The following is a 27,153-nucleotide window of genomic DNA, read 5'->3' on the forward strand; positions in this document are numbered from 1 at the left end:
TGGAAAAGCGGGTATGTCATGTTTGTGATTGGCTGGCTTGTTGCTCAGCCTTGACCTTCATCCAGAATCCAGGAAATACAGATAGAAAAAGCGTCGCACCTGGACACATTCAGGTATGAACTTCTTGTTAGTTTTTGTAATTACCTACAGAATGTGTTTCCATAGTTGAAGTTTAGAAATACGCCGTTCACCCGTTCGTCTTAGACATGACATTGTCATCTTATACCAACACAAAGCCTGTAGTTTTGTTACTTAACACTTCTGCACGTGGATTCAATTTTTGTTTACTACACAGGTCCGTGAAAGCTGCATGGGAGTTTGACCTCATCTTTACCCCATCCCAGTTGTAAACAAACGGACGAAATGATTTTATAAATAAAAAAAAAGAAGAAAAGAACATGAGAGGATGGGACCCACCCCACCCCCCTTTAAATCGCTAGTGTAAGTAGGTATATTTTATATGACTGTATCTAATCCAGTGAAGGTAACGGGTTAAAACTGTTGTCATTGGGCTATTTCTTGTTCCAACCAGTGTACCACGATTAGACTGGTAAATCAAAGGCTGTGGTATGTGCAATCCTGTCTGTGGCATGATGGATATAAAATATCCTTTACTGCTAATCGAAAAGGGTAGCCCATAAAGTGGCGACAGCGGGTTTTCCCCCTCAATATCTGTGTGATCCTTAACCATATGTCCGACGACATATAACCGTAAATAAAATGTGTTGAGTGTGTCGTTAAATATAACATTTAAACATTTAAAATAAAAGATCTCTTGCTACTAATTGAACAAAAAGTAGCGGGTTTCCTCTTTAAGACTATATGTCAAAATTACCAAATGTATGACACCCAATAGCCGATTATTAATACATCAATGTGCTCTAGTAGTGTCGTTAAACAAAAACAAACTTTAAAACTGTTGCGTGTGAAGACACTTGCAGCAATGCAGACTACCGCTGAGTAGTAAATTCGTAATGCTGAAGAAACTCGCTTCACACTTCGATTCGCATTCTAGTTGTTTGGTAACAACACATGACCTAGATATCAACATCGATTCAATTGTAGTACGTACTAATGGCCGTTTTATGTTAGTGGGCGTATTCCTTTTGGATATTTAAAACTGATTACAGAATACCTTTACAGCACTACGGGCCCATGATTAATATATGTAGCATATAATGTATCCGTATATGTTTGCTTTATTTCATCACCATAATCACTTGAAGTGAAAGAATAACGAAATAGTTTTTCACAATTCTGATCACAGCAAGGGGTCTCTTATATCGACTTTCTCACATACCAGGTAGTTCATAATACGTTCTTCTTAAAAATTCGAAAGAAAATAACCTAGTGTAGCCACTGACGGGATATGATCCGGCTGTACATCGCTCATCAAGCGACTCTAACAGACAGACATACCATTTATTGACGTCTCACCTTGCATCACAATAGCTAGTGTTTGACAAACTATATATTATCAATTTATCCAGATTCTGAGAAATAGCTTCTGCCCATATTGTTCTAAAACCCTCTTAATTATAGTTAAAAGTTAGTTAAAGTTTGTTTTGTTTAACGACACTACTAGAGAACATTGATTTATTATTCATTGGCTTTTGGATGTCAAACATTTGGTAATTTTGACCTGTAGTCTTAGAGAGGAAACCCGCTATATTTTGCTTTTATTAATTGCAAGGGATCTTTTATATGCACCATCCCACAGACAGGACAGCACATACCACAGTCTTTGATATATCAGTCGTGGTAGACTGGCTGGAACGAGAGATAGCCCAATGGGTCCACCGACGGGAATCAATCCCAGACTGACCGCGTATCAAGCGAGCGCTTTAGCACTTGGCTACGTTAATTATAGAGTGATATATAGTAGTACTGTTTGTTTGTTTTGTTTAATGACACCACTAGAGCACATTGATTTACTAATCATCAGCTACTGGATGTCAAACATTTGGTTATTTTGACATATAGTCTTAGAGAGGAAACGCAAAGCATCTTTTATATGCACCATCCCACAGACAGGGTAGTACATATCACAGCCTTTGACATACCAGTCGTGCTGCACTGACTGGAACGAGAAATAGCCCAAATAGACCCACCGACGGGGATCGATCCCAAACTGACCGCGTATTAAGCAAGCGCTTTACCACAACATTTAACATTTTAGCAACCTCGTATGACTAGACACATTTCAAACTCTAGTTGCGTTTTGTGTGGCCAATAGGCCTATATATATATACATGATATCAATGGACGTATTCGTTTTGATAATTCAAACTAATTACACAATACTTTAGATACAAGTATTCCATAACTTTTTTCATGACAAAGTATATAATATTATATTTTAGTTTTGTCATGACCATTTTTTAATATTGTAACGGATAAGTGTAAAAGCTAACATACAATGAGCAAGTAATTGTAATGATTGTTGTAATTGTTTTGAATTCTTTTTTTTTTTTCTTTTTTTTTTTAAAGATGAATTCCCTACACCAAAGCCATTTTTTTTCGAAATGGAAAAGGCCAATAATTTTATACCTTTTAAAGTATTACTTTCTTACACGTTTACTGGCCATGTTGCGAACTTTTAGCAGGTAAGCCGAGATGGAAATTCTGTCTATTTGAGAAGTTGGCCCCGTCATTGTATAGCAGTTGTATTAATGGTTATAAGAAGTATGGTACTGCATTGGTGCCATCTATTAGTGTCACTTGAGGTCGAGGTTAGATGTTTTCGACGACCTCCTCACTCCCCTCATAGCCGCCCTGTTCAAGTTCCATATACCCATTTTATCTCTTACCCTTTTTTTTTTTAAAAGCTTTATGTTTTATGCAAATTAAAGGGACTATTCCGAATTTGCTCCCATTGTAACATGTTAACAACTAACATACGTTTTCATGACTAAAATTACATACTAGTATATAAAATATATTTTCCTGTTTAGAATATTAGTGTCTGTATTAACAAGGTGTGCGTTGTCGTCCTAATATTTGTAATATAATAGCCCAAACCGGAGTTTACCACCCACACATATACATTACGGCCGCAGACACATTGGGCATGCAAAACGGTTTGCAACACCTTTGATAGACATGTACAATCTTTTGATGAGATGTGGTATGTGAAGTTCATAAAATACTACACGACATAAAACGTTAATAGTTGTGAATAACCCTAGGCTGAGATTAATACAGATTAATATAGTGGCATCAGTTATAAATTTCTATTTTATAACAAACGTAGTATTACGCGAATGAAATTGAAAATAAATTAATTATTAGTATTTCATTTTAACTTATTTTCGTGCTTATATCCAATTAAGGATCATGCACGCTGTCCTGGACACACACACACACACACACACACACACACACACACACACACACACACACACACACACACACACACACACACACACACACACACAGCTATCTGGGTTGTCTGTCCAGGACAGTGGGTTACTTGTTAGTTGGTTAGTGAGAAAGAGAAGAAGGTGTAGTGGGTCTTACACTTACCCATTGAGCCCTTAAAAACTCGCTCTGGGTTTCAGCGGGTACCAGGCTGCGAACCCTATACCTACCAGCCTGTAGTCCGATGGCTTAACCACTGCGCCACCGAGGCCATTATTACTAGGTTATTATTTATTATTATTATTATTATTATTATTTATTTATCTATTTTTTTATTACTAGTAAATAAAACCTACTACTGTATCATATACAGGGAGGAAACTCTATCAACCTTAAATTATTTCTGTATAACATGGATTATTGACCTTTAATACTTTTACGTCGGCTTTATTAATAATATAAATATATATTTTTTAACAAACACAAATTTGTAGCTTTTTATTATTAAATACGAATAAAATTTTATGTTTGTGGAATAAATATATATATATATATATAAAAAAATAGACTAAACTCGAAGGTTTAGCAAAACATTTTGTTTTTCTCAGTGTTAAAAAATAAAAGCGATCCATACCATTTCTGTTGTTAGATTATTGCACAACACTGCTAAAGATTTCGTTGGAAACGTAATTTGTATTTGTAAGTAAAATGATTGTGTTATTTAACGGCCGGTTAGCTCAACTGGATAGAGCGATGCTCCTCTAAAGCACAGGTTGTGGGTTCAAATCCCATACTGGCCTACAATTTTTGCTTCCTTTGTAATAGATATTCTATATAAAAAACTAGGAAACAACATAACTGATAAAACAAATTAAGGATGAATATAAAGTACTATAACAGTTATGATGTTATTTTATAGAATATGGAGAAATAACTAAATCTGCATTTGAAATGAACTTAAAATGAACGCACGCACACATACTGAACATTAACAAAATGTATATTAATTTATGGTTATGTTGTACATCCACACTCGGCTAAGTGCCAGTCTTCCATATTTTGTTATAAAATATTTTTGCAAAGTTATATTACTTTATCAAAATCACCTTTATATGGTTTTAAAAACTCCCAACAAAAACAAACAAACAAAACAAACCACCAAACAAAAACAACAAAGAAACCAAAAAACCCCCCCAAAACCCCAAAACCATAACCCAAAAAACAAAAGCAGCAGAAGCAGCAACAACAACAACAACAACAACAAAAAACACCCCCCCCACTAACCCCCCCACAACAAACAACAACAAAAACCATACCCCAAACAACAACACCCCACCCACCCCCCAAAAAAAGCAAGAACCCCCCCCCCCCCCCCCCCCCCCCAACAACACACACAACAAAAACCATGATTGGTAGATGGGAATATCAAAACGTTGATGACTTTTCAACCATCTATAGAAATCAACTATACACATGATGCACATAAGCGTTCAGGACGGAGGGGGTGGGGGGGGGGGTGGGGGGGCAACTGCCCCCTATTACTGGAATAAACCTCAAATTCGAGGGAAAATGACAGAGATATTCGAAGAAAATGTGCTAACTTGAGACATTTTTACCATGTATTTCCATCATTCTACCCTCAAAATTAGTTATAATCCACATATTAATGCGTAGTGATTCGTTTGCAACCCTGTATAGCTGTTTGGTAGTAATGTTAATATGAATAAATGTTGTTATGCAGATTCTGGCATTTTCGTTTAATTTGGGCAAAAACCAGCCTGCCCCCCAACAAAAACTGAAGTCCGTACGCCTATGATGATGCATTAATCTTATTTTCCTGTAGGGTAGTAATTCCATGTCCAACAAAATATATCTTACTTAAAAGTCTATACCCCTACCAAGAATTAAGATTTTAACACAACAAACATCGCATAAAAGAATGCAGAAGACATGAACGAAACATAATTAAGCTGCCTCTAGTACGTCATTTATGTTATTTGCTGGTTGTCATTAGACAAATATTCATTAAAAAAATATAAACCCTGACGTGTTTTTTTAAAAAATTATTTATTTTAATATTATTTATATTTTTTGCTTTAATTTTTTTTCAGTTTAAAAAACAGAAGATCAAGATGGAATCCAGTTGCATGAAGTACATGTTAATAATCTTCAATGTACTTTTATTTGTAAGTATATGTATATTTTATAACAGAACACACCAAACCCCTAATCTCAATCATTGTGTCTATGTATTATGTTAACGTGATATACTCAGGTAAACAGAAAGAAATATAACAGATTTAAATACAACACATTAGGCCTAGAGTTGAAATGTTAGGAAAATACAACTGTTAGGAAATACAGTCAAACCTGCTTGAAAGGACACCGTGTAGAATTAGCCATTTCAAAAAGATAATGTTTTTACTAGCCGATCGGGCTTGGCCAGATTATCTGTTTACTAGCCCGACCGTATTCTAGAAGCCCTAGCCATTTGTCTGCATTTTCCTTAAATTTATGGAAATTAAAAAATCAGCAATGTCTTCAGTGTACACTAACACCTGTAAGTTGAATGAATATGATAATATTTAGTATTTATTTTGAGTAATTGGGCACTACAGGGTTAAAATAAATGAATGTCTCAAATATGCGGGCACATTTGCTGTGATGTTTTTAAAAGGAACATATTTTCCTGTTTTGTAATACTCATGTCCCATAATATATTACACTGACACATCATAATTTTTTTTTTCTTGATCTGCCCCCCGATAACTGTTTTATTTCCTCAGCCAGTGTTCCATATCTAGCACATTGAAAACAGTGAAAACACAAACACAAAAACAACAATAACAAGGTTTTGTTGCACATTCGTTTCTTTTTTCAGCTAGTCGGCGGTGCTGTGATCGGCGTTGGGGTGTACACTCTGCTCACGGAGTTCGGGGCCCAGGAGATGTCGGTGTTGTTGGGGGACGAACTGTATGTGGCCGGCGTCTACACGCTGATCGTGGGCGGCGTCGTCGTCATCATCATCGCATTCCTCGGCTGCTGTGGCGCCTTCATAGAGAACAAGTGCATCCTCGGCTTCGTGAGTATTTCCATAGATAGTCTGCCTTAAGCCCCAGTCACATATACACGATTTTTGCCCCCAATGGAGACGACTTGAAAAATCGGGGTTATTATTGGATATGCGTTCATGTTCAAAACTGTCCGGCTTGTTCTTTGATTTTTTAAATTCATGACGCATTTTTAAAGCAGTCGTGAGTGCATCGTGCATATCCGTAGGTGCACCGTAGACACAGTCGTGATATTCGGGTGTAATCGTGGGATTTGGGAAAGTAGAATGAAATCTTGGCTAATCGGCAGGCATTTTTATGCGAGTCTTGCGGACGTCGGAGTAAACCGGGAGGTAGTCGTGAGGAGGAGTATTAGTACAGTCGTAGTAATTCGTGGCGCATTCCGGATAAATCGTGAAGAGTCGTACTGTATTCGTCAAGGTACCGTAGTGGAGAGGCGTACTACGTCGTAGCAATTCGTAATGAATCGGCTTCAAGAACGTAGTGCAATCTCAGTATTAACTTACAGCAGTCGTAAATAGTCGTAGAGAGGTCGTGAGTAATCGTAGAGAGGTCGTGAGTGAAGCCGATTCATGCCGATTTTGGCTACAATTCGGGAACAACCGTGGCAGGATAGGATCGGGGCTATTCGTAGCCATTCGGGGCAAAAATCGTGTATATGTGACTGGGACTTTAAATTGTGTTGTTAATCCGCTATTCCCATTAATTCACGGTGTAGGTCAGCTCTGCCTATATTATTTGTCTCTATATGTAGGAGGGGCGGGACATAGCTCAGTGGTAAAGAGAACGCTTGATGCGCGGTCGGTCTAGGATCGATCCCCGCCTGTGGGCCCATTGAGCTAGTTCTCGTTCCAGCCAGTGCACTACGACTGGTGTATCAAAATCGATTGTATGTGCTTTTTTGTCTGTGGGATGTGCATATAAAAGATCTCTAACTACTGATGAGAAAATGTAGCAGGTTTCCTCTCTTAAGACTATATATCAACACTACCAAATGTCTGACATCCAATAGCTGATGGTTAATAAATCAATGTGCTCTAGTGGTGTCGTTAAACAAAACAAACAACAAAAACAAACATCAAAGTTACACGGTGTTGTAAGATGTAACGGACGTAACTGTCTAGTCGCCTGATATTAACTCCCCATGACAATGCTGAGGGCAAACTGTGTTCATCCGCATGATCCACGAGCCTTCTCCATATCCCGTTAATGCACGAAGAGTTTTCGCGCAAATATGATCTCTCTTTCGCGCAATCGCTAACGCAATTTGAGAAATCCCATTTCCCTGCAAGGGAATAATTCTCAAGGCAAACAGCCTTAGTTGTGCCGGTGCATTAAAATTTCTGGCTCATTTGCAAGGATTGGTAGAATCAAAACAATTGGCCGGCCATGGGAATGGCAATATTCCGTGCATGATGATATGTAATATCATTATCGCATTAAGACCGTCCCTTGTGGGGCAAAAATATTACTCGTCCACTTTCTAAGTCCCGGATGGATATCAGTGTGGTAAAAAAAACAGAGAAGAAAAAGAGTTCAGAGTCGGTTTACTGTAAAGAAAAGCCGGTGATCGATTTATCACATCAAATTATGCATGCTGTATTTAACATCTAAAGTGATCAAATGGCTTTCGAATAATCCAGACACTTATTTGTAGCGATATGTTCACAGAAAAAAGAAGAAAACATTTATGTTTAACGACGCCCCAGAACTCTATAAACAACAGGAAAATAGATAATTACACGCAATATTTAAAGCAACTGTTATATGTTATTAAGTTATAAAGGCAAGTAATAAATTTATATTTTAACCTAGATGAAAACAAACTTTTTTTCTTTGTTTTGTTCACGTTGTGACAGATACGTAACTGAGGCTATAAACTTGGCGCCAGAACCACATGACCTGTTCTCTTAAAACAGTAAAAATATTGACACAAAAGAGCGTTCATCTTTGATGTTTTAAAAGTCGATTAAAATGAACGTTTAAAGGTATGAACACGCACACTTCCTATAGAGTTGATTGCTGTAACGTTTTGTTCTTTGGGCTGTGTGGGAGCTCGCTAATTCCGTACGATGAAGTTTGGTCTCCATGGACAATTTGACAATGGGAGAACTCGGCGCTTGTAGCGTGCTATCGGCGCAATGTTGCATTCCGTTCAGCAAGCCGTCCTTTTCCATTATTCGCGAACGAAGATAAATGTTAAATTTATATAATTTCGTTGCTAAAAAGGAAATGGCATTGTGGGTGGCGAAAAAAAAAGAAGAGCGAAGCAGATGAAGATTATGCATATATAACACACGCACACGCACACACAGTCACACACTCTCACACACAGACACACGCACACACACACACGCACACACACACTCTCTCTGTCTCTCTCTCTATATATGTGTGTGTAATACACACACACACACACACACACACACACGTGTGTGTGTATATATATATATATATATATATATATATATATATATATATATATATATATATATATACAATCAATAAATGGTACATATATACATCCATCCATACATACATACATATATACATACATGCATGCATACATGCATCCATCCATACATCCATCCATCCATCCATCCATACAAGCATACATACGTGTATAATATGTTATATTTAATAACATATATCTGTATATTGAATTTATTTCTCATCATCCAGATGCTTCTAGTGGCTCAGCATCGATTTCTGCCCCTAAAAGTAATAATTCCATACGCTACAAGTTTGTTTTTCTTTTAACCACAAAACAAAATTGGAAACGATTCGATTCAGAAATGACTCCCATGCGTATTTATCGATGTGCTTTGTATTTCATAACTTTTAATAGGTTTTATTACCCAGATGCATTACATGTAAGTAGATACTATTATACTATATCAATAGACAATTTTAATGCCGACAAACCCAGAAAAGTCATTTTAAAGGGACTGTTCTGAGTTTGCTGCAAGTATTAAGATGCCGCTGACTGACAAGACGTTTTTATGGCTGTAATTACTTGTTAAATATAATTGTCGGTATAAGATGCTACTAGCTGTACATTAAATGTGTTTCTGATCGTCTTAGCGTTTGTTCTAGGTTAAAATTTATTTTATTTCCTAATAAATATATGTTCGAAATTATTGGATATCCAAATTTAGTTTTGGCTATTTACAAACATTAGTACGATCATATACACACTGAATACACAGACACGGATATTTTAAGCAAGAATATGTTTTTGGTATGTAATTTTAGTCGTTAACAGATTTTATTAGTTGAAAACATCTTACAATGGCAGCAGTGGGGCACATTGTTCGGCTATTGGATGTCAAACATTTGATAATTCTAACATTTTTCCATTAGCAGCAAGGAATCGTTTATATGCACTTATCCACAAAAAGGATAGCTTTTACCACGACCTTTAATAAGTCAGTCTTTGGGTGCTGGTTGGGTTATAAAAAAACAACAAGAACAAAAAAAAAAAACATTCAGAGAATGGGTCAACCGAGAAGCTTCGATCCTACGAGCAAAGCACACGAGGCGAGCGCTGTATCGACCGAGTTAGATCCCGCCCTAATTGGAGAAGATCTTCTGTCATTGGACATTGGTTCCTTTCTAAACTACACCCCTTATTTTAGAATAGGTCTGGCCCTGGGACCCGTTCCACGAAGCGATCTTAGCCCTAAGATCGACTTTAAGTGCATAGGGTAGCCATGCGCTTACGGTAATCTTAGGCCTAAGATCGTTTTGTGGAACGGGGCCCTGATCATAATGATTATAATGAAATCCACGAATGACATGAAAAGACAATCATATCTGATTATTATAATGAAATTTACGAATAACAAGAAAAAGACAACCATAAACTAACCTAAAGTCATTGCAATTAATTGTATGCAAGACGCGTTCAGTTTAGCGTGGTTTAACTGTGTTTCAGCCGTGCACTGTTGAAAAATGAAATATGTTAAATAAATACATTCCTGCAGTTATTCGCTCTTTCAAAGGAATAAACGCCATTCCACAAACTACAACTACATACTCATTCCCACCAAGTCAGTTTACCCTTAGTGGGTCTCAACAGCTCTTATATACAGATTAAAGTGTGAAGTAAATGAGGTATTTTCATCTTCCGACGAATTTACAAGTCTGACGACAACACGACTTATTGTATATGTTGGCCATCATCAACGGAATTATTATTCTAGTGTTCCTGCAACGTTTTTTCACCCCAGGTAGAGGCGGTTCTGCCTTCAAGATCCACAACACCGCTGTTTAAATAATCAAGATAGATTCCTAGAATATAGCATCATCACCTGCAGACTGTCTGTTCGCAGGTGCACGATCTATGGGCTGTAGGTGGCCTAATGCAGCGTCAATATTTTATGTTCCATTCTGTATACATGTGCAGCTTTAGGTATTTATTTAACGTGCAACCTTTGAAACACAAAGTCAGAAAGGAAAGAAAGAAATGTTGTATTTAACGACGCACTCAACACATTTTATTTACGGTTATATGGCTACAGACATATGGTTAAGAACCACACAGATTTTGAGAGGAAACCCGCTGTCGCCACTACATGGTCTACTCTTTCCGATTAGCAGCAAGGGATCTTTTATTTGCGCTTCCCACAGGCAGGATAGCACAAACCATGGCCTTTGTTGAACCAGTTATGGATAACTGGTCAGTGCAAGTGGTTTACACCTACCCATTGAACCTTGCGGAGCACTCACTCAGGGTTTGGAGTCGATATCTGGATTAAAAATCCCATGCCTCGACTGGGATCCGAACCCAGTACCTACCAGCCTGTAGACCGATGGCCTAACCACGACGCCACCGAGGCCGGTAAAGTCAGAAAGGATAAATACATTGCAATCCTGAACCGGATTCCTTTTTTTTTTTTTTTTAAAGTACTACTTGCGTTACCCCAACCATAGACAAAATCAGAAAGGATAAACGTATTGCAGTCATAAACTTGATTCCTTTATTTTTAAAAGTACTAGCTATGTTACCACAGCTATAGACATTAAAATGTTGGGATAGGGTGGGTCAGGTGGGGGGTGTTCTCGGCATCTTAAAGACATCTCAGCATATTTCAAACTTTAGTTATTTGGTTTCTATGTCCTAATTCAATACTTAGACTAGATAATGTAAGAGGAAACCAAAAAGTGCCACGGTAAAGGATCTTTCATATGCACTTACTTCATAGACAAAAGAAGCACTTAACACGTTGATGTGAGACGAAACATCCCCCCAAAAAACCCCCCCAAAAAACAACAACCCAAAAACAAAAAACCTCCAAATGTTCCACCAAGGACAATCAAGGGCAAGGACCCGAGACAATCAATCTTATGACACATTAGACAGTAATTAGGCGATAATTTGATCACTGTGTTGCACCCTGGCCTACGCTAATGATGAAACGTCATCCGTTGAATTCGAAAATTAACCAAGACTATGTGTTATAAACGTCCATTACTTTATTAAAATTAACTGATGACAGTATTTACAAGAACAGTTATATAAAAATAATAATAATATTTGATACATATTTACAAGAAAAGTTATATAAAAATAACAATGATATTTGATACATATTTACAAGAAAAGATATATAAAAATAACAATGATATTTAATACATTTTTTTTTTCTGTTTTGTTTTTGTTTGTCTTAAAGCTTAAAACACAACAATTTGTTTCAGTTCGCAAATCCTCTATAGCAATCTTCACGATTCCAAATCGATGTGCTCATTTATTCTGTAGAACGTAATTATTGCTCAATATCTCTTGAAGCAGAGGCACAATATCACTACAGATGTCGTAAATAATGTTTTTCACCAAACGTCTAGAGCAATGGCGAAGTGACGAATTCCCATTGGATCCCTCTTGTAGCAGCGCCAAAGCGGGCACGCGCAGGCGTCTTGCGAAGCTCTTCTTTATTAACGAAATCCAGCGGCGCTGTCGATTGTCAGACGGCGTCTAAAGCCGAATAGACGGAATTTGCCGAGAACACGCAAAATCAATTTTCGATGATTACAAAATCGTGATTGTCCATTGAACCTCTGAAAAGCCCACAAATTGATGTGAAAGATACACTGAGAGATTCCTGTATTTCGCTCCTCGTTTTGGCATAATCTCATAAGCCGATTTAATTCTTGTACACCGTGTTAATTGGTCCGAAAGGCTTTTCCACCGGTACATTAACCGCGTTGTGGGGTCGGGGTAATGCAACATTTATTGTCACAGGATTTGCTAGTTGTGTCAATATGTTGTAAATTTTCATTAGCGGAGTACCTGTCTACCGCCACCCATTGTTTGCGCATCAATAAAAAGACCGTCAGTTGCATCCCGTTATGGCGGTGTGGAGCAATAAAACAAATAGCTTGCCCCCATAGCCAATCAAGTTGCAAGCATGCAGTCCTGAAAAATGATCCCAAGACAGAGAACAAAAATACAGACACGGAAATAAAGAGGCAGAAAGAATGAAAGAAAAACAGAAAGAGAGAGCGAGAAAGGGTAACAGAAAAAAGGATTAAAAATAGAATAAAAACAAACTAAGAAACAAACGATTCCCGGTCTGCCGCAGAACTCTCCGAAGTTGTGCTCACTACAGGCGTGCATAAACAGTTATATATTGGAAGCCTGTAAAAAAAAAAAACCCATCCCACGTACACACTCTCAGAAATACAACAATGGTCACTGCAAGCTATTCAGCCAATCAATCAATCAATCAATCAATCGATCGATCGATCAACCGATCAATCGATCAATCAACCAACCATCCATTTATTTTCATGTATGAAACATGTGAAAAATACTTATGGGGTGTCTAGACTGTAGCGAACATTTTAAGGGGTTTGGATCATGCTCATACGGAAAATATATTTAAAAAAAGAAAGTTAGCTTTGAGCAGTGAGGGATGATTTGCACCCAAAACAATGGAATAGAGCCCCGATTCTGAATGTTAAATGGAGAATAATAGTAGATAATTATTCATATGGCCTAGATTACCGGTTATAATAGCCAAAGCATTAGGAAGAATGATGTGGAAAGGGGAAAATGACACGAGTAAAAAATATTCTCGAGAAAAATTAAACGAATAAATATGAATAGGGGTGGATGGGGTATCTGGGTGGGGTGGACTGCTCCATTGTTTATTCTAATTTAATCTAGATACATTATGAGAGCAGTGTGCAAAACAGAGGTCAACAGTTTGGTTCCAAGAACCAATGACCAATTGCATTTTAAACACTTTTGACCACCTTTTGTATTGTGAAAAATGTGTATTTAAATTAATTAATTATTCTTTTGCAGTATGGCGTTCTCATGTTGCTGACACTTATTTGCTTTATTGCTGTGTGCATTTTGGGATTTGTTTTTCGTGGGCAGGTGAGTGTCCATTTTATACAATCCAGTCACTACGTGGCGGTTAAAGTTTTAACATGGGTGAAAGGAAAAACATTTTCTGTCCATTATTAATTACCAACATGACTCTCCATCATTAAAGTTAGAAAATGTTGCATGCTTTAACAAACTAATGCTAGTTTCAGACTATCAATTGTCACGACGGAGTTGGTATACTCGACAGTTTCGTTGTAACCCCCTCCCAACTTACGATGAGTGCGCTGATTACTAACTAATCGTTCATAGGGGTTGTAGACGACGAAAATCAAGCTGTAAGAGTGCTCAGACTAGCAACTGGACAGTCGTAGAAGTCGTGAGACCGGCGAGTTGGCCAACTCCGCCGTGACAGTCGGTAGTATGATCGTAACATAAGGCGCAAATTTCTTAATCCGTATACGTAATAATGCATAATCCGTAAAAATCACTTTCTATGAAAATAGGAAGAGTATATTCCATCTATGCGTCTCCGTGTCAGCGTATGAGTCTACGTATCCGATCACTCTATGCTATATAGATTACGGATACATGCACGCATATGTCTAACGGACAAATGGATTTTGCACCTATACTATAGTCCTTCCCACAGGGAAAGCCGTTTTCTTACTACGCAGGGCCATAGCTAGGATATTTGGTTTGGGGAACAACTGAGTAGTTAATAGTCTAAAACGCCTTAAACGTTTAAGAAGATAATTTTCTTATTTTCTTTAAGTTTCTATAATGCTTTCCGGATTTTTGCGGGTGGGGTGGGGGGTGGGGTGGGGTGGGGGGCAACTGCCCCTCTTGCCCCCTCCCCCTCCCCCGCTAGATACGGCTCTGCTATGGTATTTACTGCAAGTTATTTATTTCTGAGCCGATTGTTTTCTAAATTGCACACATAAAATAGTGAGTTATTTTGGAGGGTTATTATAATTTTAAAAACAATTTTACGTTTCTTCTTACGTCAAATCAAAATGTTTATGGAGGCTGGAAACGGCTATATATCTGCATCACGCTATTTTGCATCTGTCACTGGCAACGCACGTAACCTGGTGTTAGCGTCCATTTCATTTTCATTTCAACTTATTTTCGTGCTTATATCCAATTAAGGTTCAAGCACGCTGTCCTGGGTACACACACCTCAGTTATTTGGGCTGTATATCCAGGACAGTTGGTTAGTTATTAATTGTTAGTGGTTAGTGAGAGAGAAGAGGGTGTAGTGGTCTTACATCTACCCATTTATTCGTTAAAACTCACTCTGGGAGGGAGCCGGTACCGAGCTGCGAACCCTGTACCTACCAGCCTTATGTCCGATGGCTTAACCACGACGCCACCGAGATGTTGGCGTGTGTCACTTATGAACCACTGATAATTACTATTATTATTGCTCTCAAACCGAGGAGAACCGTTAATTCCGAATCCTGATTACGTAATGTAAAAATGTTGTCTTTTAACACACCCTTCAGCTTAAAACAACCTGATAAAATAATACTGATGCCGTGAATCTTCCTGTCACTGGTGACAAAAGCCAATTAATCAGCTTCTACATTTCCAATCAGTCACAACGAAGCGGTCCCTCACGGGCTGCTACCACTGTCGCTGTGACCACGTGACCAGACATAACGCGAAATACTCTTTTAATTATAAATGAATTAACAATTTTTTACGGACGACAGCTGTGGTGGCAGTATTCATGACGGGTGCCAACGGCGGGGAAGGATATGCTTATCTTTTGCGAACACCTGATATCATAACTGTTATGACAGTGATTCATGAGTGCATGTCATCACGAATGCGCTTTTTGCAATGAGCTCTGTCCGGTGCTAGTTTTGATTTTGTACACTAGTCTAGTTGTGGCACGCCTCTTTTTGGCGGTGCAAGAGGGATGAAATATTCAGTAAATAATCTCGTAGGGAGTGGCTGTCGTCCTATAGACGAGACACTAAATCGAGATCCATAGAATCAACCACTATTTTGCCAAATGCCCATTCGACTCTGCATTGCGCAGAGATACGGCCCTCACCGGTTTTGTCGTTCAGGGGCCTAATTCACTAAACTCTCGCAACTTTGCGATCTCGCAGTGCAATGCTAAACGACTTACAAAGAGGATGCTTTGTTGTCTAGCAGAGCCTAAGAGACCTTTGTGAATAAGGCCCCTGATCTATTGAACATGTTTTAGGATTACTGATAGGATTTGTTCTTAGAACTTAATTGCTGTGGTTTACAACGCTAACATGAATCGCTACTGTCTTGTACCCACACTCAACGCCAGGGACGTAATGGTTAAGCCATCGCTGCATCGGTATGCTTTAAAAGTGTTTTGAACATTCATTAAACATCGGATATTTTGAATGTCAAAGATTTGATAATTCTGACTCATAGTCTTCAGAGGAAACCCGCTACATTGTTTTCATTAGCAGCAAGGGTCTTTTATACATTTTTCCACAGACAGGACAGCATATACCACAACCTTTTGACATACCAGTTGTGAACACTGGTTAAGACGAAGAAATAAAATGGGTCCACCAAGATTTTGATCCAACGTCCAAAACATCATACGCGAGCGCTCTACCGACTGAGCTAGATCCAAATAAAAACAAATAAGGGCATAAAGGCATGCAAAATATCTAATTTTCCAGCACATACCAAAATTCGGCAGGGGGAGAGAATGTAGTGCTCACTACCAGAACAGTCCCGTGAATCGGCGCCAGAGCTGTGCATTCACTCTCGGTTTGAACTATCGAGACCAGTTATTATTCATGACATTGACAAAGCTCGCCACAAAAAAAACTTGTGAGTCGAAAACTAGCGTCTCTTTTACATTTAAAACCACCATTACATTTGGAAAACCGAGTGTTTATACTTACAACATCAACATGAAACAACATGCTAGTAAAGGAATTATAAAACAAGCGTCTCATGAAGCATGTCTCATCATCCACGAAAACGGACACTTGTTTTTTTTTTTTAGGTTCAGTTTAACTTCGCCATTTACCATGCATTTAATGCGGCTGTTACGACCGCGGCATGTTAACTCTTGAAACTAATGAGGTAATAATGTGAAAAAGCCGCTAATCGTATCACCGAAATAAAATTTCCCATTAGTGTAATTTAATTCCTTACATATTGAGTGCATCTCTCTTTAAAGCAACTCATTTAGAATGTACGTGTTATTTCAATCAACATTATTTCTCTTTTTTCCCCCACCCCCATTCCCTTTCAATTGCACGATTTCTCCATTAGCGATTTCATTTGAAGCTGACGACGCGAACCAGTCGTTTTGAATACGTTTCACCGCGAAGATGTCGTAAAGGAAAACACTAAAATACGGACTCATCTCTTCCGTTCGGCTTGAGAAAATTTCCCTGGACATGTTTTAACTATTTAGCATTTTTGTCTCATCTGGGAACGGGTCCATCTGTCTTTACCAAATTCAGTTCAATTCAAATCAGCCTAAAATCGGCTTTTATGCAGGAATGCGCATAATCGGATCAGCCGGAAGTTATAGGTTTTAGACCGATGGCCTCTGGAGGTAGCGCCTCCATTCATTCAGCAGAGACCCAAAGCAGACGGCTTCTTATTGGGTTTATCGGAAAATCTCTTATACTCACTTGAGAGGAAGCGCTAGTGTTTTAGAACACGTTATAATTGAGATAGATGCTGATGGTGATGTCGTCTGACTTCTAGTTGCTACCGTGATGGATGCAGATCTATATTTTTTCTGACACAGAATTATGTAACCAAAAGTTGGTGTGTATATCGATGCCAATTGTAATTTTATTTACTACTGCCGTCGGGATGCTAGTGTGCACGACTAAATAAACGAATGAATGTGTCTTAACGGCACCAATACAAATCGGTCAATGGTCAAGGCAGTACACTGGATTACATCAAACGGGAATTTAGTTAAATCAGTTGATGGAAACTATAGATGTGGCACTTTAATGGTGGAATTCGTTGAGCATTTTTGTGATTTGTTTTATCATCCATTTATAAAATTTATAATCTTCTTTGACAGAAAACTGTGTAATAAACCTCTGTTCCGAAATATAAAATTGTACTCAAAAATGCCACAGCACAAAATCAACTATTAATGGGAACTGTTAGATGTTTATCGCAAACAAATTCGCAAATAGTCATTTGTTAACTTAAATTTTGAGTTATTTATTGACGGTTGTTCACGATATTAATCTTCGTGTTACTGATAAACTGAATCAATCGAATTCAATCATAACATTTGGAATCTTCTTTATTAAGAATGATTGTTGCAACAATGTTATATACATTGTATGCAGTATATAAGATGGCTCTAAGGTTACATATCAGTATTAAATGTGTTTTTAAGTGTAAACATAAAAAATACTACTAACATTAGCTTCACATGTTAATCAGTGTTAAACGTTTTGAAATGTTAATAATTGCTGCTTTAAAAATGTGTGTGATTTTAATGATTGCAAATATAAATAAATAATTATGATATTAATATTTTTATTACATTTGCATTGTAGAATTGATATATAGAGGCTATTTCATGTTTTTTTTTTCTAATACGATTTTATGTCAACGGGTGATGTTTCAAAACCATATTTTCACGAAATTGCGAAAGCATTATCATACTTCAGTATGTTTTACTACATATATTACAGCCAACTATACTCTTCAAAAAAAGTAGTAGAAACTGAAATATTAAAACATACTTATTGACCACAGACATCCTAGTAAAGAACGTTCAGGTCTGTTTATCAACACACCGAAACACATTCCATAGTTAGCACATGCATCAGGCAGTTGCCTTGTACACGTGCGTGAGGTGTCATTCTAAATTTTGACAATTTCCAGGAAGGTCCATTAATCACTGTGGAACATTATTTTTGTCAATCTTTTTCATTCTGTTGATCATACAGTTGTTAATGTTTTGTTTTTAGTCATTTTTATTGTTTGAATTTGTAAAAAACCCGTCAACTTTTAAATTTCACTTCTGACCCCAATCGTTCTTCAAGACCTTTGGTGGTCATAAAACCTGCTGTAATACTGAACTACCGGTTGTAATGTTTGCCCAATTAATTCACTATTATCATATAGCCATTCCCCACAGCTAATATACCTTACAACTTTGGCAATTGTAAATTCTTATTAGAGTTCCCCTACTTTTTTTGAAGAGTATATATACTGGCGATGGGTATTTCCAAAAGTTTCGTACAGAAACCTGATATATTTTAAAGACAAGTTCTCAATTATGAGAATTTATAAAGTGCTCTAAGTTCATGTACATTATTTATAATTTAATACAATGATACACCTGTCAATCAAGATTCGTTCTGAACAAGTGAAGCTGTTGTTACTTCTTAAACTGGTAGTTTTTGTTTGAAAATATAATACGTTTTCACTAACACACGTACGAAATATATAAGCGAAATATACCGGTACCCTAGAAAAATATCGCGATATGTATTGTTCAAAATTTATATTGTGGTATACCGGTTATACCGCTCTTCTCTATTATATACCAGGGCTTGACCTTAGCGGTAACCCGGGGTGTTTTAACTACCATTTCTCACTCTGGCTACCAGATGTCTAAACCTGGTAGTCCGCTCGGCTACTAGATGTTTTTTTGCACATCCAGTTAATCTGCAATCAACAAGATGCTTAAACACAAAAAAGCAACCTAAAATAACTTTTAAATAAAAATAAATGATTTTGCTTTTTTCTCTCTTTTTAAATTTTTTTATTAAAAATAATGGGCTACCAATTTTACTGAGGGCTACCAGATTTCATAACCTGGAAGCCCGTTTGGCTACCACTTAAAAAGGTTAAGGCCAAGGTCTGCAGTATTATACCCAACCACATACATAGTGCACACATGATAGTCAACATAATGTTTTGCAAACAGATAAAGGTCCAACTGAAGAAAGAGGCGGAGACAACTCTGATTTACAAGTATGGCGTTGACTTGGAATCCTCGCTGAACGTGAGGGTGACCAAGGCCTGGGATGACGCACAGGTCAAGCTGAAATGCTGCGGCGTCACAGGGGACGTCAACTCCACGAGGTCATGGGCGGTGTACAAACTGAATTCCACATGGTTCTCTGAGTCTACTGCTGGTAAATAACAGACTTTTAAATATGCCAGTAGGTCTTTTTACTATTCTTTTGATCCTTTTATTTATACTACTAGAAATTCTTTTTTCTTTGACTTGTTTTTTACTCCTATATTTTTTGTTTGTTTTTCTGCATTATGTTTGGTTAGAACTGTAAGCTTATTGTCCTTTGATCATTGTTACCTTGTGAAGGTTGTGGGCTTTTGAAATCATGTTCTTGCAATACAATTAATTATACACATTATTTAATTACGGTACATATAATTATCTACACACACACACACATTCACACTTGTATTATATTATTGTCTCCTGTAAACCCAATCTTGTCACTACAGCTTATGTATCATGTTCCTTATATGCCGTTGTGTAACAGCCTGAGCCTATTGACGTTCTGATCTGTTCTGTTCACACTCTCTCACTCACTTCATATCACTTCACCCACTGACTCACTGACTCACCCACCCACCCACCCTGACCCACTCACTTACTCACCCGCCCACCAACCCACACACCCACTCACCCACTCACCGACTCACTCACTCCACACTCACTCCAGTCACTCCAGTCACTCCACTCGCACACATTTGAATTAATATCAATATCAAATAATGTGTTAATGGATATATGTATAGCTTGAATGTGATCTGAGATTTATAGAATTAAAGTGTGTTTTGTTTAACGACACCACTAGAGCACATTGATTTATTAATCATCAGCTGTTAGATGTCAAACATTTGGTAATTTGACATATAGCCTTAGAGATGTACCAGTCGTGGTGTACTGGCTGAAGTGAGAAATAGCCCAATTGGGCCCACCGACGGGGATCGATCCCAGACCGACCGCACATGAAGCGAATGTTTTACCACTGGGCTACGCCCCGCCCTTTATAGAATTAATGCCTCCTATCAATGCAACCTGAAACACTTCACTATTTTATAATTAACCACATTTACTACACGTGTGTGCGTATTTTACCACTGACCTACATCACGATTACTAAATTTACATCAGTGTCAGTTGCAGGGTTTTGTTGCTTGCCAGTAAAAGACGCATGCAGAATAGTAGATCTCTACGAATTACCCGACAACTGATAGAAATTTAATAATACACAGACGACAGAAGAATAAGTATGGTCCGAGATGCAATGACATTGTGTGCCAGACCAGCACGTTTGACCAGTCTATGATTAGGGATTCATCGAATGATCCAAATCACATGGGTAACATCATATAGCGAGCCGATTATGGACGGGCTATATCCGTAATGGGCTCCAATTGGATAATCTTTGAATGGTGCCAGGGATTTGGATCTGCTGTTGACCGTAATTTGTTGTGATTGGTTGCGGGAACGACAGTCGTGCAGCGTCGATCGTCAGGAAGCTCGGCAGTGTGATCACGACATTAGGGTTTTTAATCACCGACTCTTTCATCCGCTTATACAATGTTGTATCTATATTAGTGCTTATCTTAAAGCACCAAATGTGCCCCTGATTTTGTAAATTGTTTTCTTGCATCCCCACAGTTGTTTAACATCATGCAAAATGCAAACACGATTGCTGTCTTCTTTAATAAATTACCAACCAACGAAACACAACAAACAAACAAACAAAAAACCAATAAAAACCCCCCAAAAAACGAAACGAAAAAACAACAACCCAAACCCACAAACGAAACGGGAACCCCCCCAAAACCCCCCCAAAAAAACCCCTAAACAACAACCCCCAAACAAAAGCCAAACAACAAACAACCTTCCTGCCCTCCATTTATAATTCAGCTCGGGCGTATGATTTATATGCCATGATAGTCAGTCATGTTAATTCGCACGTATTATTCCGTTTGGTTTTCTAATTCTGAAGATGTCACTATTATATTAACAATCTTGTTGGCGAAACACGGCAACTCGTTTTTGATAAGGTACTTTCGGTAGGCAGGACTTAAAGTTATACATGTACATTAGAATCCCATTGGGGGGCCGAAGGCAGAATAGCCACAACCCCTGCACACGCCGGTATCCTGCGATACTTTCCCTTGTCTCATTTACCTTGCATAATCGTCAATCAGTACTTTGACTTTAAAAGGTCATGGAACACGGGAGAATGGACGAATGATTGTTTTGAGCTTAACGATGGTTCCAGTAATTCCGCACACTGTGTTCGAGTTGACGAGGTGGATGGCCTTCCTTTTCTCAAGACATTTTGGAGATCTTTTGAGGCGGGACATAGACCAGTGGTAAAGCGCTCACTTGATGTGCGGTCGGTCTGGGATCGACCCCCGTTGGTGGACCCATTGGGCTATTTCTCGCTCCATCCAGTGCACTACGACCGTGGTATGTGCTGTCATGTCTGTGGGATGGTGTATATAAAAGATCCCTTGCTACTGTTAGAAATTTCCTATCGTGGACGGAGGAGCCGGCCAAGGCCGGCTCTTGTGCCCACGACAGGCGTGCGCTACAACAGCTTGTTCTGAATGTGCACGTAAAACCCTATGACATGACATGACACTGTTAGAAAAATGTAGTGAGTTTCTTCTCTAAGACTATATGTCGAAATTACCAAATGTTTGATACCCAATAGTCAATTATTAACCAATCAATGTGCTCTAGCGGTGTCGTTAAACATAAAACATACTAAAACGTTTGGAGACCTTAGACTTGCAAATGAAACTTTTGTAGCTTAATTTAAAATATTGATCATGTTGTGTGTTCTTTTGGTATTTAACTGTGCATACGTTTCCCTTTGGCAGCCAACAAGTCATACGTACCAGAAAGCTGCTGTAAACCAAACCGTGACATTGCTGTCTGTACCGGACTGGCGGCTATCGATGGAGCCCCAGTATTAGGACCACCAATAAATTCGTCTATGTCAGCCAATGACAATCTCTACACTGATGTAAGTATATACAGAGACGTATTTGAGGATTTGGCGCCTCTACGCCACTAAAATGTTTGACCCCCCACCCCCACCCCAACGTCTCCAAAACTCTAAAATTTTAATCGTAATACCAAGTAGAAAAAAGCCACCCCAAAACACTGATGTTTTTGGGGCAAGATTTTGCCGGCCCCGAAAATCCTGCACCCTAGGCCTGGACCTAGTCGGCCCGGGCATTAATACATCTATTGAGTATATATATATTAACTTCCTTACCTTGTGGTCAGTTTCATTTCTGTTTGGTCAATGTCATATCTGTTTGATCAATTTCATTTTTATTTAATCTATGACATGTCTTTTTTTTCATTCCTGTTTCGACTATTTCATGCTTATATATATATATATATATGTATGTGTGTGGTTTACTTCGTGGTTGTTTGGTGTATATTATTCCCGTTTGGTCTATTTCAGGGTTGCTATGACAAAACAGTCGATCATCTGGACAAATATGCCATGATCATTGGCTATATTGGCGTTGCTACCATTATTGTCATGGTAATTATTTCGTTATTTAGATTACCGCTATAAAATTTATACTATTATATTATTATCAAGGTTTTTGTTTACTGATTGAAACGTGTGACAAATCCTAGATGAATACGCTTTTCTGTAGTTTTCATAAATGCACGAATAACCGTGTGCAAAAATATTTACATGTATCACATGTTACATGTTACTGGTACGACAGTTAAATGTCACTTTCCAGTGACCGACTGTTAAAGTGTTATATACTCTTCAAACAAAAGTAGGGGAATTCTAATAAGAATTTAAAATTGCCAAAATTGTAAGGTATATTAGCTGTGTGGAATGGTTATATGATAATAGTGAATTAATTGGGCAAACATTACAACCGGTAGTTCAGTATTACAGTAGGATTTATGACCACCAAAGATCTTGAAGGACGATTGTAGTCAGAAATGAAATTTGAAAGTTGACGTGTTATTTTTATCAGTAAATCGCAAATTCAAGCCATATAAATTACTTAAAACAAAACAATAACAACTGTATGATCAACAGAAATAATGTTCCACAGTGATTAATGGACCTTCCTGGAAATGGTCAAAATCGATAATGACACCCCACGCACGTGTACGGGGCAACTGCGTGATGCATGTGCAAACTATGGAATGTGTTTCGGTGTGTTCATAAACAGACCTGAATGTTCTATACTAGAATGTCTGTGGTCAAACGTATGTTCGGTCTAATAGTTGATATTAACATTAATATTTCAGCCTCTATATTTATGAACATATTGTCTTTTTCAGGTCTTGGGACTCATATTCGCCTTCTGTTTATGCAGACAGCTTAATGCATCAGGATACACGGTTTAACGTGGCAGATACAGCGTTTAGAGAATGTGTGTCTTCTTAATAGATGCAGCTAAACACATGAAATGCATAAACAAGTTACACGCAAGTCAGAGAACCAAAATCTTACACAAGTCTGAAAAGAAATCTAAATCTTCCTGTTTTCATAATAATCGTAATCATAATCGAGTGTATTGTAGTCCAAGGTTCTGGTCCACGAAGTGATCATAGCCCTAAGATCACCGTAAGTGCATAACTACCTTATGAACTTAAGGTGGTCTTAGCGCTACGGTCGCTTCGTGGAACGGGGCCCTAGTTTGCATAATAATTATAGTGATAAATGTTTGGATTTACGAGAACACATTTGAAACAGGTTGGTGGGAGGGTGGTTCTTTAGACAGCTAGAATTCAGATAATCTAAATAGTTATTTGTCTTATTTTGTTTAACATTTATATGCAATATTTTTTTTTTATCAACAGTGTATTTGAGAGAACTAAGAGAATAATGTAATTGTAAAACATTATAATGTACTTTCCATCCAAACGATTCAAGGACTCTTGCTGTGCTTAAATATCACTGCAAGTCTGCGTTTAAACTTAAAGCGATAATCATGTATGCTATGTGAGTTAATTCTTAGTTTGGGAACACCCTTTTGATTCACTTCCAGATTCGCCCCGGCTTTTATTTAGTGTTCACGTAATAGTGTGTTCGTCGAATCTGAGATTTTATTATAGAATTTTGTCTAACAAAACTTATTAAAATTAACTCAACCTATTTTAAATACAATATGATATTGTGTTTTTTAATTGTTTAGCCGAACACAATTTTATTTAATATAATTTAAAAGAAATATAAGCTGTACATGTAGGAACCTTAAAAGACATTATTAATATATCGACACACTTTGTAAGACAGAAAACGTCTTTAATTGTATATACTGAGAATGTACAAATGTTGAATCGTGTAAAACGAGTGTTTCAAATTAAAATGCCAGAGGAAGGCGTAATTAACGTTAATTACAGACTTCTAAAACTACACGAACGTGTCAGGAGATGTGTGTTCTTGTTCACTTTAATTTCGGTTATACCACGTCAATTACGTTTACGACGAGGAGCAGAATTTTATTATCCACGTGACTAAGTATATAGTTTTCTGTATATAACACATATCACATGCGATGTGACGTTATATACTCACAGCTGTGACGTGACCATACTGGATTTTTGTGTGATGTAATCAAGGCTGTACCTAGTCTAAAAACCTGGGGGTGGGGGCAGTAAATCAAGAATCGGGTATTATAAGTATTATAAGGAAGTGCCTTCTCCAGCTAGAGAAATAGGACACTTCTTTAGGGGGTATACCACCAAATCAAATCCCATAGACGACAATACCTATAGAATCATAAAGAACACTTTTTCTTTTCCTGTGGGGGACAATTGCTTCACCCCTACCTCCCACACCCCACCTAGTTACGACACTGGTAATGGAATTGACAAGGCAAGCCCAATATAACGAGTCGGAGGCGTTTCGAGGTTTAATTGAGAAAAACTGTTTGCAATGTTTTAATGAACACTTGCGTTCTGATAAAAAAATAAATTATCACACCTGTTTTGTGCTACACAAAAGTCATTTCTTTAAAATACTCACTCGTCTAGCTCGCTAAAGAAAATAATTTATAAACTCTTTTGATGGATTTTGTACTGTACACGCAGCTTCAATAATAATCTTGCAAATGTTGCCGTTGAGAGTGCAGCGTTGATGTGTGTGTGTGTGTGTGTGTGTGTGTGCGTGTGTGTGTGTGTGTCTTTCTGTTTGTGTTTGTGTGTGTGTGTGTGTGCGAGAGAGAAGACAGACAGAATTTGACTGGCTGATTTATGTACAATATGTAGCATTATAAAGTAGCCTATTAAAACCCTGTAATTTTTAATACAGATGACCACTTCAGCAATTTACTGAACTTAACCTTTTAACCTTTACATTATATATGTTTCATTAATAAATCCTTTATTAAATAATCTTATTTGTTTTTCTTATACTTAACTAAATAAATGGTGAGTTTATGATTACGTGAATACAAAATGCCAGTTAAAACAAAGATAATTGTAATACCTCAACTAAATGATTATATTAAAATATTCATAATATTTAACCTTCTGTCCATGTATAACAGGGAAAGGTCCCAGTATAGGCTTATGCCTGTCGACCAATCCCAACCGCCGTGTAAAAGACGGGATGAATATTGTTTAAAACAATGTATAATAGGCCTACTTATGTAAATACAGACGCCTATGTACGCTGATTTAAGAACGTTTATGAACACGGCGCCTGGGTATTCTGCTTATACTATTTGAATTACATATTTCAGGTTTGCGAAACATTATTTATATAGTTAGACACGGAAGGTTGTAATCTAGGGGAAAGAAACGAAGATCATAATTTATAGATCTTTCAACTTTTCATAATTCTGGTTCTAAATTCATCTGGCCACTGTAAGTCGCGTTCCATCCAGTAAAGTAAATATAAAAGACCGCTTGCTGCTAATAAAAAACAAATTGCATATGTGGTGATGAGTTTCTTAACTCGTATTAACGTATGTCTTTGACTGGCAGTTCAGGGCCCATGGTTATAAAACTTTAGAGTCTAAACTCAAATATCTAATAAGAAGTTTGTTTTGTTTAACGACACCATTAGATCACATTGATTTATTAATCATCGGCTATTGGATGTCAAACATATGGTTATTTTGACAGTCATAGAAATGAAACCCGCTACATTTTTTTCCATTAGTAGCAAAAGATCTTTTATATACACCATCCCACAGACAGGATAGCACATACCACGTCCTTTGATATACCAGTCGTGATGCACTGGCTAGAGCGAGAAATAGCCCAATAGGCCCACCGACGGGGATCGATCCCAGACCGACGGCGCATCAAGCGAGCTTTTTACCACTGGGCTACGCCCCGCCCTCCAAATATCTAATAACGACACACGCATACAGTTTGTATAC

General features: G+C 37.7%; 1 protein-coding gene and 1 non-coding gene across 2 annotated transcripts; both read left to right on the top strand.

Annotated features, from left to right (window-relative positions):
• LOC121375241 (CD151 antigen-like) lies at positions 1-26,158 on the top strand. The gene is made up of 8 exons (XM_041502568.1): positions 1-113; positions 5,472-5,546; positions 6,242-6,442; positions 13,744-13,818; positions 19,700-19,910; positions 22,651-22,796; positions 23,247-23,330; positions 24,101-26,158. Exons 2-8 carry the CDS (start codon positions 5,493-5,495, stop codon positions 24,164-24,166), a joined length of 837 nt encoding a protein of 278 aa, XP_041358502.1. The 5' UTR covers positions 1-113; positions 5,472-5,492; the 3' UTR covers positions 24,167-26,158.
• Trnar-ucu lies at positions 4,087-4,160 on the top strand. The gene has a single exon. It is a non-coding gene; the product is annotated as a tRNA-Arg (tRNA).
• Positions 26,159-27,153: the final 995 nt, after the last annotated feature.

This window comes from Gigantopelta aegis, chromosome 6 (assembly GCF_016097555.1).
Source record: "Gigantopelta aegis isolate Gae_Host chromosome 6, Gae_host_genome, whole genome shotgun sequence".
Classification (NCBI taxonomy): Eukaryota; Metazoa; Mollusca; class Gastropoda; order Neomphalida; family Peltospiridae; genus Gigantopelta; species Gigantopelta aegis.